We start from the raw sequence: 16,000 nt of genomic DNA on the forward strand, positions 1-16,000 counted from the left end.
CTGTTTGCTTGACACTAAAAGTTCAAGACAGGCTGTAATCTGATCTGGTCTGTGTACATCCTAATAAAGCTACATGCATTCACATATTAATTTGGGCTTTCCCAAGAATCAGAGGACAGAGAAAAATAAGGATAAGTAGGTACAAGCAGTTTTTTTATTGGGGTAAAGACAAAACATTCTAATAATTTAACAAACCATAGTTGACCAACAGTGGCCCTGCTGCTGAGCCTATAATGTCAGGAAATTGCAGCCTGTCTCAGTACTGCTTGTTTCGTTCTTGTTACTAGAGGTTACAGCCCTCTTTACCCTGGCAACTTCCTTTCTACTCTTGGGTTCTGTAACGTCTGTGGTATCTTTCCCACCTCCTGGGGTGGTTCCTTTCCACAAAGCATCTTTCCTACATGTTGCCGGATCTCCCTAGTCCTCACCCCATAGATGAGAGGATTCAAGGTTCCGGGCAGCAGCAAATAGATGGCGCTGAGTAGATTCTGAACATCCTGCGACACAGTCTTGGCTACTCGAAAGACAATGGAAGTGGAAAGACCAGAGAGGTAGATGGTAAAAATGACCAATAAGTGGGAGCCACAGGTGTGCAGGGCCTTGGAGCGGGCTCCTCCAGAGGAGATTCGGAAGGCAGCATAGATAATCCGAGTATAGGAAGTTCCCAGCAGGACCAGATCGAAGGTCACAGTGATCAGCCGCATAGCCAGTCCCAATTGGTTGTTGAAGGTCAGGTCTCCACAAGCTATGCTCAGCAGTGCGATGTACTCACAGGTAAAGTGTCGAATCACAGCTGTGTGGCAGAATCGAGCTCGTGCAGTTAGTATCACCAAGGGTGCTGCCACTCCCAGGCTCCGTGTCAGGGCAAAAATGGCCAGTGAGCCCAGCAGGCGGGAAGTCATCAGGTCAGAGTAACGGAGTGGGTGGCAGATGGCCACGTAGCGGTCAAGGGCCATGGCTAGCAGGAGATTGTAATCCAGAAGAAGGGTGAAGTAGATAAAGAACATCTGGGCCAGGCAGCCAGGCAGTGAAATGGGATTCGCATAATGTACAAAGCCTTCTAACATTTTAGGCATCACCGCTGTGGCAGCACAAATGTTCACAGCCAGGAGCAGAGCAATGAGTACATACATGGGCTGGTGCAGACTCCGCTGAGCCACCACAGTGTAGATGACCACAGCATTGGCAGTAATGATGGTCACATAGAGGAAGGTGAGAGGCAGGACCAAGAGGGACCGCCACTGTTGCAGTCCAGGGAAACCCACCAGGAAGAAGTTGATATAGGAGATGTTGACAGTGCTGATATTTCCATCCTCACCCATTAGGTTCAGTCCTGGGCTGGCACCAGGAATGGGGATCAGAGGCAGTTAGAAGGAAATAGTTATTTTAGGGGCCTGAGAATTTTATGAAAATCTGCCTGCCTGCCTGTTTATTACTTTGGAGCAGACAGTACAATGTGAGGTATTGTGGAAGCTACACAGATTTCCTTGTCCTCTAGGAGCTCATGTAAACTCAAGACCCTTGTTTATAACATCTTATAGGCATTTGATTGCTAAGTAAAAGGTAAGGAGAAAATGTAAATATGTTATATGAAGGGGGGAGGTAAAGTAATGATGGCTGAAGGTAACAGAAGAAAGGTTGAAGAAAAATGCTTTATTCAGAAGAGAAACTATGGAGAGCTTTGATTCAAAGAGCATGAGAAGGACAGATGCATTGCTTGGGAGAGAGGAACCCACTAGGAATGATGGGCTCACTGTGTGCTCAGGCACGCTGAAGCTAACTAAGCTAGAGGAAAGCTGCCTAGGAAGTTGGTCTTTCTGGACCAAAAGGAACCTGTTCTAGAGCCTGATCCTTTCTTAAGCCCCACTCAAATGGCCTTGTTCTCCTGTCGGGCCTCATCTTCAGTATCCTTGGTGATGACCTTGCTTTCCTCTCTCAAGGTGAGTTCTGGGAGGACATGCCTCTGGAGTGCTCACCAGAGCTCCAAGTTCAGACATAGGGTTTGTTGGAGCATTGCTTGTGAGTTGGTGGATGGGGAGTAGGAAGAAGATGGAGCAGGCCACATGTGTAATTGGATGTTTAGAACCAAACTTTTTGCGTAATGAAGGGAGTAGAAATTGAAAGATCGATGATTCAGCAATGCAGTCTTATCTTACCCAGATGTGATGACTGATATACACATATACAGCTAATGCTTATTGGACATTGAGTATCCACCTGGAAACATCTGAGATGCTTTTGTATATTAACTTTAAAAAATTCTCATTTATCCAAGAGGAAACTGAGACAAAGTAAAGGTTCAGTCCAGTTGAAGGTTTTATGGCTAGTAAATGGCAGAGTTGGATTTGAACCCAGGGACTCACACCAAAGTCTATTCTTTTAGCAATTTCAGGATGACAATTTGTTCTGCTTTTCCTAAGATTTGCTGGGTTGTAGGACTGTAAGTCTGAAATGTCAGGTACACTAGGCAGCTGTCCCTTTATCTATATTAATATTAGCTACACTGAAGATTAGAGATACTTTATAGATAGATAGTGGAATAATTTGGATATATTTTTCTTCCTTTTCACTAGGTTTGGATCTATGAAAATTACTGTTTGTGTTACCATAGCCATCCTCTGAAGACTCAGGAAAAAGGGACACGTGGATTTGATATTCACACTACAAGGAGAACTCAAGAGGAAGAGGACCTAGAATCCCAAAGGCCCCTTAGGATGTATTTCTGGAAATCTTAGAGTCTTAATTTAGAAAGCAGAACATAGATTTTGGGAGATGTATTTTTGTTGAGGTTGGACAAGGGTCAGTCAGCCCTTGTGGGAAGGTGGTAAAATCGATTCTTATGGTGGAGTTTGTGGAAGACCTTCTAGGAGGAAAGTGAAAATGGAAGCAGAGTGAGGTGAGAGATGGTGCATAAATGAGTGAAGAAATATGCGGGGCGCTGGTGGCTTGCCCTGTAGTCCAGTTAGGACTGGAGGCTGAGATCTGAGAATTACCATTTGAAGCCAGCCTCTGCAGGAAAGTTTGTGAGACTCTTTATCAAAAATTAGTCACCCAAAATGCTTCAAGGAGAGCTGTGAATCAAGTAGTAAAAGCACCAGCCTTGAGCAAAAAAGCTCAGGGACAGCTCCCAGGCCCTGAGTTCAAGCCCCACGACCATAGGCAGAATAAACAGATCAGTGCAAGTGACTAAAATAAGGGAAGCTGGGGAATGGGAGCTGTGCTCAAGTGGTAGAATGCCAGGTTTGAGTAAAAAAGCTCAGAGACAGTTGATTAAGCCCAGAGTTCAAACAGGACTGGTACACACACAAAGAGAGGATCATGTAAAGAAAGAAAAGAAGGGAAGCAGAGTGAGACCCAGTAGCAAACAGTGCTGGAAACCAGCGTTTGATTCACACCAGCGCTTGAAGAGATTTGATTGCTCTGGAGGCTTCATGGTATAAATAAAACTTAGTGACTAGTACAGGAGGAGTTGAAGGCGGCTAAATTACCCTAAAAGGATTACTGTTCTGAGCAGTAGAACAGTGGGACAGACAGGAGAACTGAAATGAGGATTCCTGTGGGAAGAAGCCTGTCTCCTCCTTGCCAAAGTCAAAGCCCCAGAAAAGAACTTCAGTGACCTCTTATCCTCACAAGCTGTTGCGCTACTCTCATCCTCTTTCTTCCTTCAGCTCCAGAGGAGAAGTCTTTTCTCTCTCTGCCTTCAGAACATCTCCCATATCTCGCTTCTTTCCCTTCAGTTTATGAAAAAGTTCACGTCTCTGTTGTTGGAGAAAGTACACGCTGTCTTAACTTTATATAGCCTTTGAGATCCCAATCTTTCTTCCCATTTTTAAACAAGCTCTTGGAATGTCTTTACCATGCTATAATTACTGGCTTCCTGATCTCCCTGCCAGATTGAAAGTGGGACTCATCTCTGCCCCAGTGTCCAGCATACAGCCTATTGAAGAATGGGGAGTCTCAAACAGTACTATGTTAGCCAGGTACAGTGTCTCAAACCTGTCATCCAAGCTATTTTGAAGATAAAGATCCAGGGGATCATGGGTTGAGGCCAGCCCTGGGGAAGAAGTTTTTGAGACTCTATCTTAACTAATGGCTAGGTGCAGTGGCACCCTCTTGCCATTCCTAGCAACACGGGAAAACCTAAGTAGGAAGATCACAGCCCAAATGAGGGTACCTTGGTTATAAAGCAATATATGGAATTGAAACTCCATTGGTCATTTCAGAAATAACTAATACAAAAAGAGGCTGGGGGGCTGGGAAGGTGGCTCAGTGGTAGAGCTCTTGCCTTGTATGCCTGAGGCCTTGGGTTCGATTCCTCAGCACCACATAAGAAAAAAGAAAAAAGCCGGAAGTGGCGCTGTGGCTCAAGTGGTAGAGTGCTAGCCTTGAGCTGAAGAGCTGAGGGACAGCGCCCAGGCCCAGAGTTCAGGCCCCACGACCGGACACAAAAAAAAAGAAAAACAAAACAAAAAAGAGGCTGGAAGGATGGCTTTGCAAGCTTGAGGCCCTGAGTTCAATCCCCAGTATCACAACAACAACAACAAAACCATGCTGTGTTGAAGGGATTAACAATTCTACAAAGTGATTTTACTAAACCTAATATGCCCTTTAGAGCAACTTGGAGGTTTACTGAATGAATGACTAGCTAACTCTATTGGGGATCAGTGATTTCCAGTGATATGCTTAGTCTCGCTTAGAAGGGAGAGCAACACCACAACTCTAGGTCTTCTCAGACCGTTTTCTTTACAGCTCTCCAGATCCCCAATAAATACAGCACTGGCCAAGCTTACAAGAATTCTTCATCTCAGCAGCAACATTGAGAGTTAGGATGTCCTGAGTACTTATTACAGGCCAGACATGTTCCAGGTGTTTTCCATGGGTTTAATGTCTCATGGTAACTGAGAAAACAATTCCACTTATTATCCCAGTTTGTAGATGAGGTCACTGAGGTTTAGAGAGGTTAAATAGCATATGAATTAAGGGATAGGACTGGATATGAACCTAAGTTTGCCAGTGGTAGAATTGGTTCCAATCTCAGGTTTACTTCCCTCCAAATACCCACATAGATCTTTCTTCTCACCGTGGCAGCTTCTGACTGGGTTGCAGTCTGCTGGAGCTTTTGTTCCGCTTCTGAAGAGGGAAAGCCCGAGGTCAGTGCCCAGCTCTAAGGCGGATCTGTGAGGCTGGGGAGGGTTAGGTAATTATTCCTGTCGCCCCAAGGAGGAGCAGAAGAGAATTCCCAGAGGAGCGTCAGTCATGCCTAGGGACTTAAAGGATGAAAGAAGGGGAACCTTCCTGTCATATTCCCATGTGTAAATATATTATGCATTGATTATGCCCATCTACCCTTTTCTATGCTTTAACCCTTTCTCCTTTTCTCATCTCAGACTACTTAATATCTGTCTGTCTATCTGTCTGTCTGTCTATCTGTCTATCTATCTATATCTATTTTTTGCTGAAGCATATTTGTTATTTGTTGTTTTTTACATTTAGGAACAATGTCATAGGCAGGCGCCGTTGGCTCATTACTATCATCTTACCTATTCCATGGCTAAGATTTGAGGATCTAAGTTTAAAGCCAACCCATACAGAAAAGTCCATGAGACTCCATCTCCAATTAACCATCAACAATCAAGGATAGAGGTATGGCTTAAGTGGTAAAGCATCAACTATGAACAAAAATGCCAAGCAAGGGTACAAGTTCAAGGGCCATGAGGTCAAGCCTTGGTAGTAGCATTGAAAAATAAAAAAACCAAACCCAAAACAATAATAACAAACCCCATAACAAGGGCATTGTGAGTATTCTTGTATGTGTATTTTTTGATGCTTATGTGTCTGAGATTTGTGAGACATGCATATTTTCAATTTTACTAGATAAAGATAAATCATCCAAAGTGGTTGTAATAATTTATAGTATCATCGATAATCTATGAGAGTATCATTGCCATCTTTAGGAGAATTGATATATATATATGTAATATATAATACATAAAATTTAAATTATATATCCATCTATTATGTCTGTATGACAGATATGGTGAGTGTACAGTGGACAACCTGGATATTTGTATGTGAGAGGTTTGAGATAACTTTATACATACTTATTTTTTTTTTTTTTTTACATACTTATTTTTTGAAATGCAAAGTCTTTTGCCTATTTTGTTATTGTCTATTTTTCTCTTATTGGGTTATAGTTGCTCTTTATATATTCTGCATAGTAGGTCTTCATTAGTTAAATTATTGAAACTATCTCCCCCAAATTTATAGCTTGCCTTTTAACTCCTCTCCTTTTTTTTTTTTTTTTCTGTTTTGTTTCAGTGCTGGAGATGGAACCCAGGGCAGGCTAGGTAGGTCTATGACACACTACTGAGTTATATATCCTCAACCCTTGCCTTTGCACTTTTATGACTTTTTTTTTTAAAGATAGGATCTTGCTATATAGCCCAGGCTGGACTCTAGCTTTTGATCATCCTGGCTTAGCTTCCTGGAGGTTAGAATTATAGGCATAGAACACCACACCCAGGTTTGTGGTATTTTTTGGTCAAATCCTGTCTAGTACATAGGGTATCTTTGTACAAATTACAAATCAATCTCTTTGAAGGTCTGAAAAGTATAGTGTGGATTGCATTTCATCTTCCAGTTGCTTCTAGTTACTCTTGTCAGATGCCTTTGTGCAGCTTAGTGCATAAAACCAACTACATAAAAGTGGTGGCACTGCCTTTTATTAACAAAAGTTCTTAATTTTAATGTAGTCAAATTTATATCATGTTCTTTCCTTTCCTTTATAAAATTGTTAGTACTTTTTGTGCACTTTTAATAAAAGTTTTAAACAATGAATATATAAATACATATTATTTATAATATATTCATAAATTTTCTTTTCAACAAGGTAGGTGTAGTGGTTCATGCTTATATCTAGATACTCAAGAAGTGGAAATAGGAAGGACTGCAGTTCAAGGCCAGTCCAGACAAAAATGCTTATGAGATCTCTTCACAAACAATCGTTGAGTGGAGTGGCACTTGCCTGTTATCTCAGCTACACAGGAAATGTAAATAAGAGGATCATGGTTCAGGCTGTCCTAGGCATAGACACAATAACCTATTTGAAAAATAACAGCCAAAAGGACTGGGGTGGTGGCTCTGTGGCTCAAAGTGGTAGAGCATTAGCTTTGAGCAAAAATCTCAGAGACAGTGCCCAGGCCCTGAGTTCAAGCCCCACGACTTACCAAAACAACAACAAAACAAAAACAATAACAAAAGGGCTGGGGTATGGCTCAAATGGTAAAGCACCTGCCTAGTAATTGCAAGTCCCAAGGCCAAAAAGTTTTAAACTACCCTCCCTCCCTCCCTCCCTCGCTTCCTTCCTTCCTTCCTTCCTTCCTTCTTGTTTGAGATCAGGGCTTCATGCTTGTGTAATTGTGGGGCCCCAATCGTCAGCGTGGCCCCGTGGTCCGGCCTGCTGGAGGGGGCGGGGCATCAGGAGGCGAGCCTCACCGCTCCACAGAACAGGCCACCAAACAGAGCCGGGCTGACGTCACAGCCCCACGGGGCCTGCCGCCGGAGGGGCGTGCCACGCCGCCGAAAGGGGGCGGGGTGTGCTACTGGAGGGGGTGGGGTGTCGAGCCCCACACGGCGAGCTGCCTATGGGGATTGGACAGGGGGCAGCTTGGGGGAGGAGCATGAATGACCATTCGTGGGGGAGGGGCGCAGCCTATCTGGGTATATATAAGCCGCATGCGCGCAGGCGCGCGGCCAGAGGTAGGATAGAGGAGTAGGGAGGAGGAGACCAGAGGAGACCTGGAGTCCTGAGAGGGGGAGAGTAGGGGAAAGACCGTGAGTCCTGAGGGAGGAAGGGGGAGCAACGAGGGGCCTGTGGAGGGGTGCCTACCTGAGCAGAGCAGGGCAGGGCAGGGCAGGGCAGGCCTGTGGGGAGCAGAGAGGCCTGCAGAGGAGGAGGAAGGGAAGAAAGGGAAAGCCTTCCCTTTGGAGGTTTGAGGTTGGAGGTGTGCAGACCAACTAATAAAGGTCAGGGGGTCAGGGCTGCCCACTGGAGGCTTGGAGGTTTGGTGGTTGAGGCTGCTCTTGGTTCTGGGTATCTAGCCCAGGACAAGGTAGGCTCAGGACCCCTTTCTGGTGTAAATAGTGTAAATAAACTTTGTCCACCTTTCACTGTGCCTTGATGGATTGTCTTGCTCTCTGGAGGTCATAGGTGTTGCTAAACAGATGTTCTACCAATTAAGCCATGACCTTAGCCTTTAGTTTTTTTTCAGAGACGTCTATAATTTTGCCCAAGTCTAGCCTCTAATTGTGATCTTCTCCCCAAGGCTTCCAACATAGCCTTATATAGGCTTATACTTTTACACCCAACTTATTTTGTTGAATATAGTCTCACTAACATTTTGCCCAAACTGGCCTCAAACTCTAATCTTCCTGATCTTTGTCTCTTGAACAGCTAAGATGACATGTGTACACCCTATTCCCGGCCTAGACTTTTTTTTGCTAAGGTTCACCAAATAATACAGTAATACAATAAAACTATGATTCATTGTGTTAGGCATCACAAGCAATCTAGATATGATTTAACATATATGGGAAAATGGGTACAGATTATACGCAAATACTCTGCCATTTTTTAAAAAGCAATTGGAACATCAAGTTTTGGCCTGATATGTGTGTGTGTGTGTGTGTGTGTGTGTGTATTCATGTACACATGCACAATGAAAGATGGCACAGTTTGTCTTTTCCAATTATCTAATCAACATCTTTGTGTAATGGTTACTTGCTTCCTTCAATGCAAGTGACATAGTCTCTATGTAGTCTAGCCAAAGTGAACATGATGATCACCTAGAAATATTCTACCTAGAAATATCCTTATATTTTAGTGTCTCTTTCCAGCCATCCTAGTCTGTCCTTCACACTTACTTTTATATTTCACAATCACTTCCTCTGCCCCTCTTACACCTGAGTGTCAGACATGTCACTTACCCCAATACGTTGTACTCTGACAACTGGATAAAGGCTATGCCTTGGCTGCTGTGTGTCTGACAAACAGCACAGCTGTGCAGTTCTGTGCTCTTCTCACATCTTTCCTTCCTTCCTTCTTTCCTTCCTTTCTTCCTTCCTTCCTTCCTTCCTTCCTTCCTTCCTCCCTCTCTCTCTCTCTCTGCAAATGTGTGTGCGTAAATGCGTGCATGCATGCATGCATGCGTGTGTGTGTGTGTGTGTGTGTGTGTGTGTGTGTGTGTGTGTGCTGGTACTGGGCCTTGAACTTGGGGCTTTGTGCTCCTGCTTGACTTTAACCAAGGCTGGTGGTTTACCATTTGAGCCACCCCTCCATTTCAGGCTTTTTTCTGGTTAATTGGAGATGAGTCTCTTGCATTTGTTTGCCCAAGTTGGCATTAAACCTTGATCCTCAGATCTCAGCCTTCTAAGGAGCCAGAAGTACGGGCAGGAGTCACTGGTGCCTGGCTCCCCCTCACCCCTTCCAATAAGAGAAGGATCCTTTCTTCTTTTAGGACTTAGCTTTCTTGCTTTTCACACATAGTACCTCACTGAATGGCTCATCCTGGACTTTCTTTTCTCTGGGCTCCTCATCTTCTCATGAAGCAGGTAATATTTTGCAGAAGACAAGACTGCGATTCAGAAGAATTCCAAGGTTGCTCCATAGTCTCCCAACCCATAAGTGGCTGAGGCAGGAATAAAACTCTGCCCTTGCCCAATTGAAGCCTCAAATTCTATTTTTCAGTTTACCCACATCCTCCTTGCTTTTCCTTCCCTCTGCTCCTTCCTACTTACTTCCAAACACTTCTCTCCATTGGATCCATCTAGAATCATGATGGTTTTTATTTCAGTCCTACCATTTCACTGCATTGAAATTGCATGCTATAGCATACTGCTGTCTTTTAAAAGGGTACATATTACATTATTAAAAGCACCAGGTACACAATAAGACAACAGAAAAAATTACTGATAACATGCCTTAAAAAATATCCAGGTGCTCATGGTTAAGGCCTATAATCCTAGGTTTTCAGGAAGCTATCTAATGTGGGTAGGGACCGGGCGGGACGGATAAACAGTAAGGGGAGAGGTGACATTGTCCAAACAGAAATGTGCTCTTTACCTGACATAAAACCGTAACCGCTCTCTGTACATCACCTTTATACTAACAATTTAAAAAATAAAAAATTTAAGAAGTAAAAAAAAAAAAGAAATTGTATGCTATTCATGCTCTACACTTATTAACTAACTTATTTGGTGGTGATGACGGGGGGATACTTGGGATTAAACCCAGAATACTGAGCAAGCTAAACATGTGCTCTACTACTGAGTCATATTCCCAGCTCTATCCTCTAAACATTATGTCCATTGAAGGCAAAAGCCAGGTGATGCTCAGTATGGTGTCTTTAGGGCTCGTCAAAGAAACTTCCTTGGCTAAAGTGAGCATCAGCAACTTGTCCATTAAAGTCAAAGGACTGGCCAGGCGCCTGGGCAGGAAAGGCTGTGAGACTCTTATCTCCAATAAACCACCAGAAAACCAGAAGTGGTGCTGTGGCTCAAGTGGTAGAGCACTTGCCTTGAACTGAAGAGCTGAGGGAAAGTGCCCAGGCATAGAGTTCAAGCCCCACGACTGATTAAAAAAGTCAAAGGATTTTGTCCCCATTCTCCTTGACCCATCTGAGGAGTTAACATGGCCAATTACTCCAGCCTTCTCTATTGCCCTGTTTAGCCATTCACCTTGTTTCCTTCCTGCCCCTGACCACTCCATACAATATCAGTCTTCAGATTCATCTTTCACCTGTCTACTTTCAGTCCCTAGTTAGGTTCAGGCCAGTGCTGTTTGGTCTGTACTGGTGTTACTGTTCCTAGGCTTGTGTCTCCTCCAATCAGCATACTAGCATGACAGTAGAGTGATCACTTAAACACCTTGTGATCTTGCCACTTCTGTGCTTTGAATTCTTTTTTTTTTTTTTGCCAGTTGTGGGGCCTGTACTTTGGGCCTGGGCACTGTCCCTCAGCTCTTCAGCTCAAGGCTAGCACTCTACCACTTAAGCCACAGCACCACCTCTGGCTTTTTCTGCTTATGTGGTGCTGAGGAATCGAACCCATGGCCTCATGCATACAAGGCAAGCACTCTACCACTGAGCCACCTTCCCAGCCCTGACTTCTTAAATGAGTAGTATTGCCTGGAGTGAAATCAAGTTCTTAAGCATGTCAGAAAAGGCCTTTCATCCTCTGTCCTCTCAGGACCCATCCATGCCCCCTTTCCTTTTCACAGCTCTGTGATCTCTCTAGTCTATGGTAACTGACCTGCTAGTGAGTGTCCTTGTCCGCCATGTTCATCCACACCTGTGTATCTTTCCCCAAGCAACTTCTTTCCTTTAAATGAGGTTTAGGTTTCTCCGACTCTTCTCCTCTCCCCTTCCCTCCCCTTCCTTCCTCTCCCAGAGAACATCTTATTCATCAAATAAAACTGAGCTATTCCTAGTTTACTTCTCCATGTTCCCAAAAGAAGTTTCTACTCAGAGCTATTATGGAAGATAACATTTCTAATAGCTTGCTAGACTGGGGCCTTCCGGAAGAGGGTGGTTTTTCTCTGCCTTTGCAAACCTATATGTATAATACATAGGTGACAGCTAAACAAGTGAATGAACGAAGGAAGCAGAGGGAAGGGAAGAAGGCTTAGAGACAGAAAGCCGGAGACAGAAGCTTGCTTTGCAGAGGATTATTATAGAACAAGGGCCTAGCTGCTGTCTTTCAGAAAATGGATAGAAGACTCTCAACACTGAAGGCAGAGAGCCCAGGCCAAACGCTGGACAGGGAGCGGTGCTTTCAGGACCCCAGAGAATCAACAAGGAAGCTCGCCGTGCGAGGGCAGGGCCTGGGGTTTCTCAGCCGAGACCTTCTGCTGGTTCCTGCGGAACAGAGCGGCGAGGTGCGGCCTGATCGCCTTGGTCCTGGCGGGGTTCAGCAGGCACGGGAGCAGCAGGTAGAAGGCGCCGAGCAGGTTGTGCAGGGCCTGGGAGGCCGCGCGGGCCAGGCGGTCGGCCATGGACGAGGACACGGTGGAGGAAAAGATGGTGAAGATGACCAGCAGGTGGGAGCCGCGGGTCTGGAGGGCCTTGGAGCGCGCCGGGCCCGAGGACGAGATGCGGAAGGCAGCGTGGATGAGGCGGGAGCAGGAGGCCCCGAGCAGCAGCAAGTCCAGGACTCTGTTGAGGACGCGCATGGCTTGGCCCACCCGCTTGTTGAGCCAGACGTCGCCACAGGCCAGCTTCCTCAGGGCCGTGCGCTCACGGGCCAAGTGACGGATGATACTGGAGCAGCGGCAGAAGCGCACCCGGGAAGCCAGCGCCGCCACCGCCGGGGCCACAGAGCCTGTGCGCCCGGAGGCCGCCACCCCGACCAGGGCGACCAACAGCGCCGGGACCGCGACTACCTCCGGGGAGCGGAGAGGGCTGCAGCTGGCCACGTAGCGATCCAAGGCCCTGACCAGGAGGATGACCTCCAAGACGATGAGGAAGTAGACGTAGAACATCTGGAGCAGGTGGCGAGGCGGGGAGATGCGGTGCAAGTGTGTGGAGAAGCTGGAGAGCATGGCGGGCACCACGGTGGTGGCGGCGGCGGCGCAGATGTTGACGGCCAGGAGCAGCGCGATGAGCAGGTACATGGGCTGGTGCAGGCTGGGCTGCCACCGTGCGGATGACCAGGGCGTTGGTGGACAGGATCACCAGGTAGAGGCCGAGGAAGGGCAGCACCAGGAGGGCCCCGGGACTCCCGGAAAGCCCACCAGGATGAAGCTGGTGGAGGACCCGTTGAAGCTGCCGTTGCTCCACCCTGACGTCATTCCTGGGAGGGCCAGAAGCCTGCTGTTCCTGCCCCAGCCGCCTCTCTAGGCTGCTCTAGGCGCTTCGTGCTTCATGATCTACTGGATTTCTGCAGAGAAAATGAAGAGTTCTTTGTTCACATTTAGTGGGATCTTTCAGAAACAACTGCCCATGAGCTCTTTAGGGCTTGCTTTTCTTTTCTTGTTTACAAAGAAAAACCTTTCCATACTTATTGAGAACTTACATTCCTCTAGTTTCAATGCTAGAGGGGCTTATAGCACACCCCAAATAATAGATGGTCTCTGTCCTGAGTGAACTTATAGTGTATTGAACAAATCCGAAGTGACAAGAAAGAAAGAAAAAATGCAGTAATAGGATGCTAGCATGGAAGCCCTGTCTGTCCTACATCCAAGAAGAAAACATAAAGCAAATACTTGTTCCTCATTTCAAAGTCGGGCGCTGGAGGAGAATTTACACAATTGGTTGCGATTGATTGCAACCTGTATACTCCAATGCCCACCTAGAAAGCACAGGAAGTTTGAGGAGTCTGAGAGACAGCACATGTTGGGGAGAGCTGGCATTTTCCTTTCCGCATCCTGAAAGGGTAGGGGTCAGGACACCAAAGGGGCTTCACCTGGAGCCCAGGAATTCAAGGCTTTGAAGAACACAACAGTGAACTAAAGTTACATCCCTGTACATACGCTATGACGTACCACTGTTAGCAATCCTATCAAAAATAGAGATGTATAAAATCTTCTGTTCTTGGTGAATTGATTTGTGGTTTCCTAGAGACTCTCTCTCTCCCTCTTTTTTTTTTTTTCTGTCAGTCATGGTACTTGAACTCTGGGCCTGGGTGCTGTCCCTCAGCTCTTCACCTCAAGGCTAGCGCTCTACCACTTGAGCCACAGCGCCACTTCCTCTCTCCTTCTTTTGTTGGTTGGTATTACATGCTACTTAGATGTTCTTTTTTTTTTTTTACTTAGATAAAAAATGAAATTTCCATTTCCGACTTTTTGTGTTGTCATTTTGTTATGCTTGTACAGACCCCTGCCCTCCCCCCATTTTTTTATTGTGAAAATACTGTACAGAGGGGTTACAATTACATGGGCAAGACAATGAGTACATTTCTTTTTTTTTTTTTTTTTTTTTTGGGTCCGGTCGTGGGGCCTGAACTCTGGGCCTCGGCGCTGTCCCTCAGCTCTTCAGCTCAAGGCTAGCCCTCTACCACTTGAGCCACAGTGCCACTTCTGGCTTTTTTCTTATGTGGTGCTGAGAAATCGAACCCAGGGCCTCAGGCATGCAAGGCAAGCGCTCTACCACTGAGCCACCTTCCCAGCCCCTAATGAGTCATTTCTTATCAAGCATTGTAGCCTCCTCCTTTGTTTCCCCTTCCCATCGCTTCCCATCCTCCCCCCGCTCCCCCCCACCCAATCCTCCTTCCCCCCTCCACCAAAGTTGTAAAGTTCGTTTTTGAAATAACGACTTGTACATCTCATTGTTGCAATGGGTCCACCTTTATCCCTATTTAAACGATTTGTTTGTTCCCTTCCCCTCCACAAATTATACCAACATCAAATACAGTGAAAGCAGGGGTTATACTGTGGGGCCTCCCTCCCATTTTTTTTTTTTTTTTTTTTTTTGCTAGTCCTGGGGCTTGAACTCAGGGCCTGGGCACTGTCCCTTAGCTGCTGCTGCTGCTGCTTCTGCTTCTTCTTCTTCTTCCTCTTCTTCCTCTTCTTCTTCTTCTTCCTCTTCCTCTTCCTCTTCTTCTTCTTCTTCTAGGCTAGCACTTGAGACACAGCACTACTTTGGGCCTTTTCTGTTTATGTGGTACTGAGGAATCGAACTCAGGGCTTCATGCATACTAAGCAAACACTCTACCACTATGCCACATTCCCAGGCCCAGATTCCTTTGTTTTGATGAGAGAGAGCGCATGTATGTGTGTGTGTGTGTGAAGAGGTGATTTCAGTGCAGTAAAAGCACTGTCGTGTTTTGCTTGCTGCGTCGTCCTTATCATGAGAGTCTTCCTTGTGAAGGCCCAGACCCTGCAACGGGTGGGGTCCCTGGAACGTGTCCCGGGGGTGTGCCCGCAGCCTGGATCTCCTCCAGCACTGGTCCCCATCACTGTTCCTGCCACAGCGCCCTAACTGACGGTGTCATCTTTTAAGAATCTAGAACATACTAGGTTATGGTAGATATTTAGTAGCAGTGAACTCGTGTGCAGGTTTTACAAAAGCCTAACAGGACCGGCATTGTCTTTTGCATTTGGTAATTGAAGAGACTAAGGTAAGCAAGGCCCTATTATAGTATGTAATATCTCATATAGGAACCTCATTGTTTCATTCCACATTCTTTTTCATGGGATCTGGCAAATTGAAGCTGAAGCTTTTGGCTGGGAGGGAAGGCAAGGGGAAGGCAAGATGAAGACTGTGAGAACTCACAACGTCTGTACTGGATAAACTATAAATCTAGTGTTTTTTTTTTTTTTTCTCTTCTGGTCCTGTGGCTTGAACTCAGGGCCTGTCCTTGAGCTCTTGTGCTCAAGGCTAGCACTCTTACCACTTGAGCCATAGAACCACTTTTTTTGGGAGTTAATTAGAGGCAAGGGCCTCACAGACTTTTCTGCCAGGATTGGTTTTGGACTGCGATCCTCAGGTCTCAGCTTCCTGAGTAGCAAGGATTACAGATGTGAGCCACCAGCGGTAGCTAGTGAGAGCAATTTTTTTTTTTTTTGGTCCAGTTGTGGGGCCTGAACTCTGGGCCTGGGCGCTGTCCCTCAGCTCTTCAGCTCAAGGCTATCACTCTACCACTTGAGCCACAGCGCCACTTCCAGCTTTTTGCTTTTTGCTTATGTGGTGCTGAGGAATCGAACCCAGGGCCTCTGGCATGCAAGGCAAGCGCTCTACCATTGAGCCACCTTCCCAGCCCAAGAGCAATTCTTGAGTAGGTACTAAGAGACAAACTCAGCAATGGAGCCAGTGGCCAGGGAAGGTTGTGTGACACAGGAGTCTGATGCCTGGCACTGAGTACAGGACGCTGAGGTTGACTTGGTTTTGTGGGAGTCTCCACTGTCCACAGGACAGAAAGTCAGGCACAATCTAGACGCACGTCCTAGCTCAGGGTCAAATCAAGCATTATTCTCAGAGAATGTAGCTCTGTACCTGGGCCTGCAGGT

At 46.0% G+C, this 16,000-nt stretch overlaps 1 protein-coding gene and 1 pseudogene across 1 annotated transcript; both read right to left on the reverse strand.

The window, feature by feature from the left end:
• Nucleotides 1–229: 229 nt before the first annotated feature.
• Nucleotides 230–5,762, reverse strand: LOC138836180 (olfactory receptor 52Z1P-like). The gene is made up of 2 exons (XM_070034681.1): nt 5,081–5,762; nt 230–1,338 (listed from the first exon to the last, which is right to left on the reverse strand). The coding sequence occupies exon 2, from the start codon at nt 1,320–1,322 to the stop codon at nt 303–305; it is 1,020 nt and encodes a 339-aa protein (XP_069890782.1). The 5' UTR covers nt 1,323–1,338; nt 5,081–5,762; the 3' UTR covers nt 230–302.
• Nucleotides 5,763–11,471: 5,709 nt separating this feature from the next.
• On the reverse strand, nt 11,472–12,844 carry LOC138836569 (olfactory receptor 52K1-like; annotated as a pseudogene).
• Between the last annotated feature and the right edge of the window lie 3,156 nt (nt 12,845–16,000).

Source organism: Dipodomys merriami, unplaced genomic scaffold (assembly GCF_024711535.1).
Source record: "Dipodomys merriami isolate MVZ:Mamm:240054 unplaced genomic scaffold, mDipMer1.0.p SCAF_25, whole genome shotgun sequence".
NCBI lineage: Eukaryota > Metazoa > Chordata > Mammalia > Rodentia > Heteromyidae > Dipodomys > Dipodomys merriami.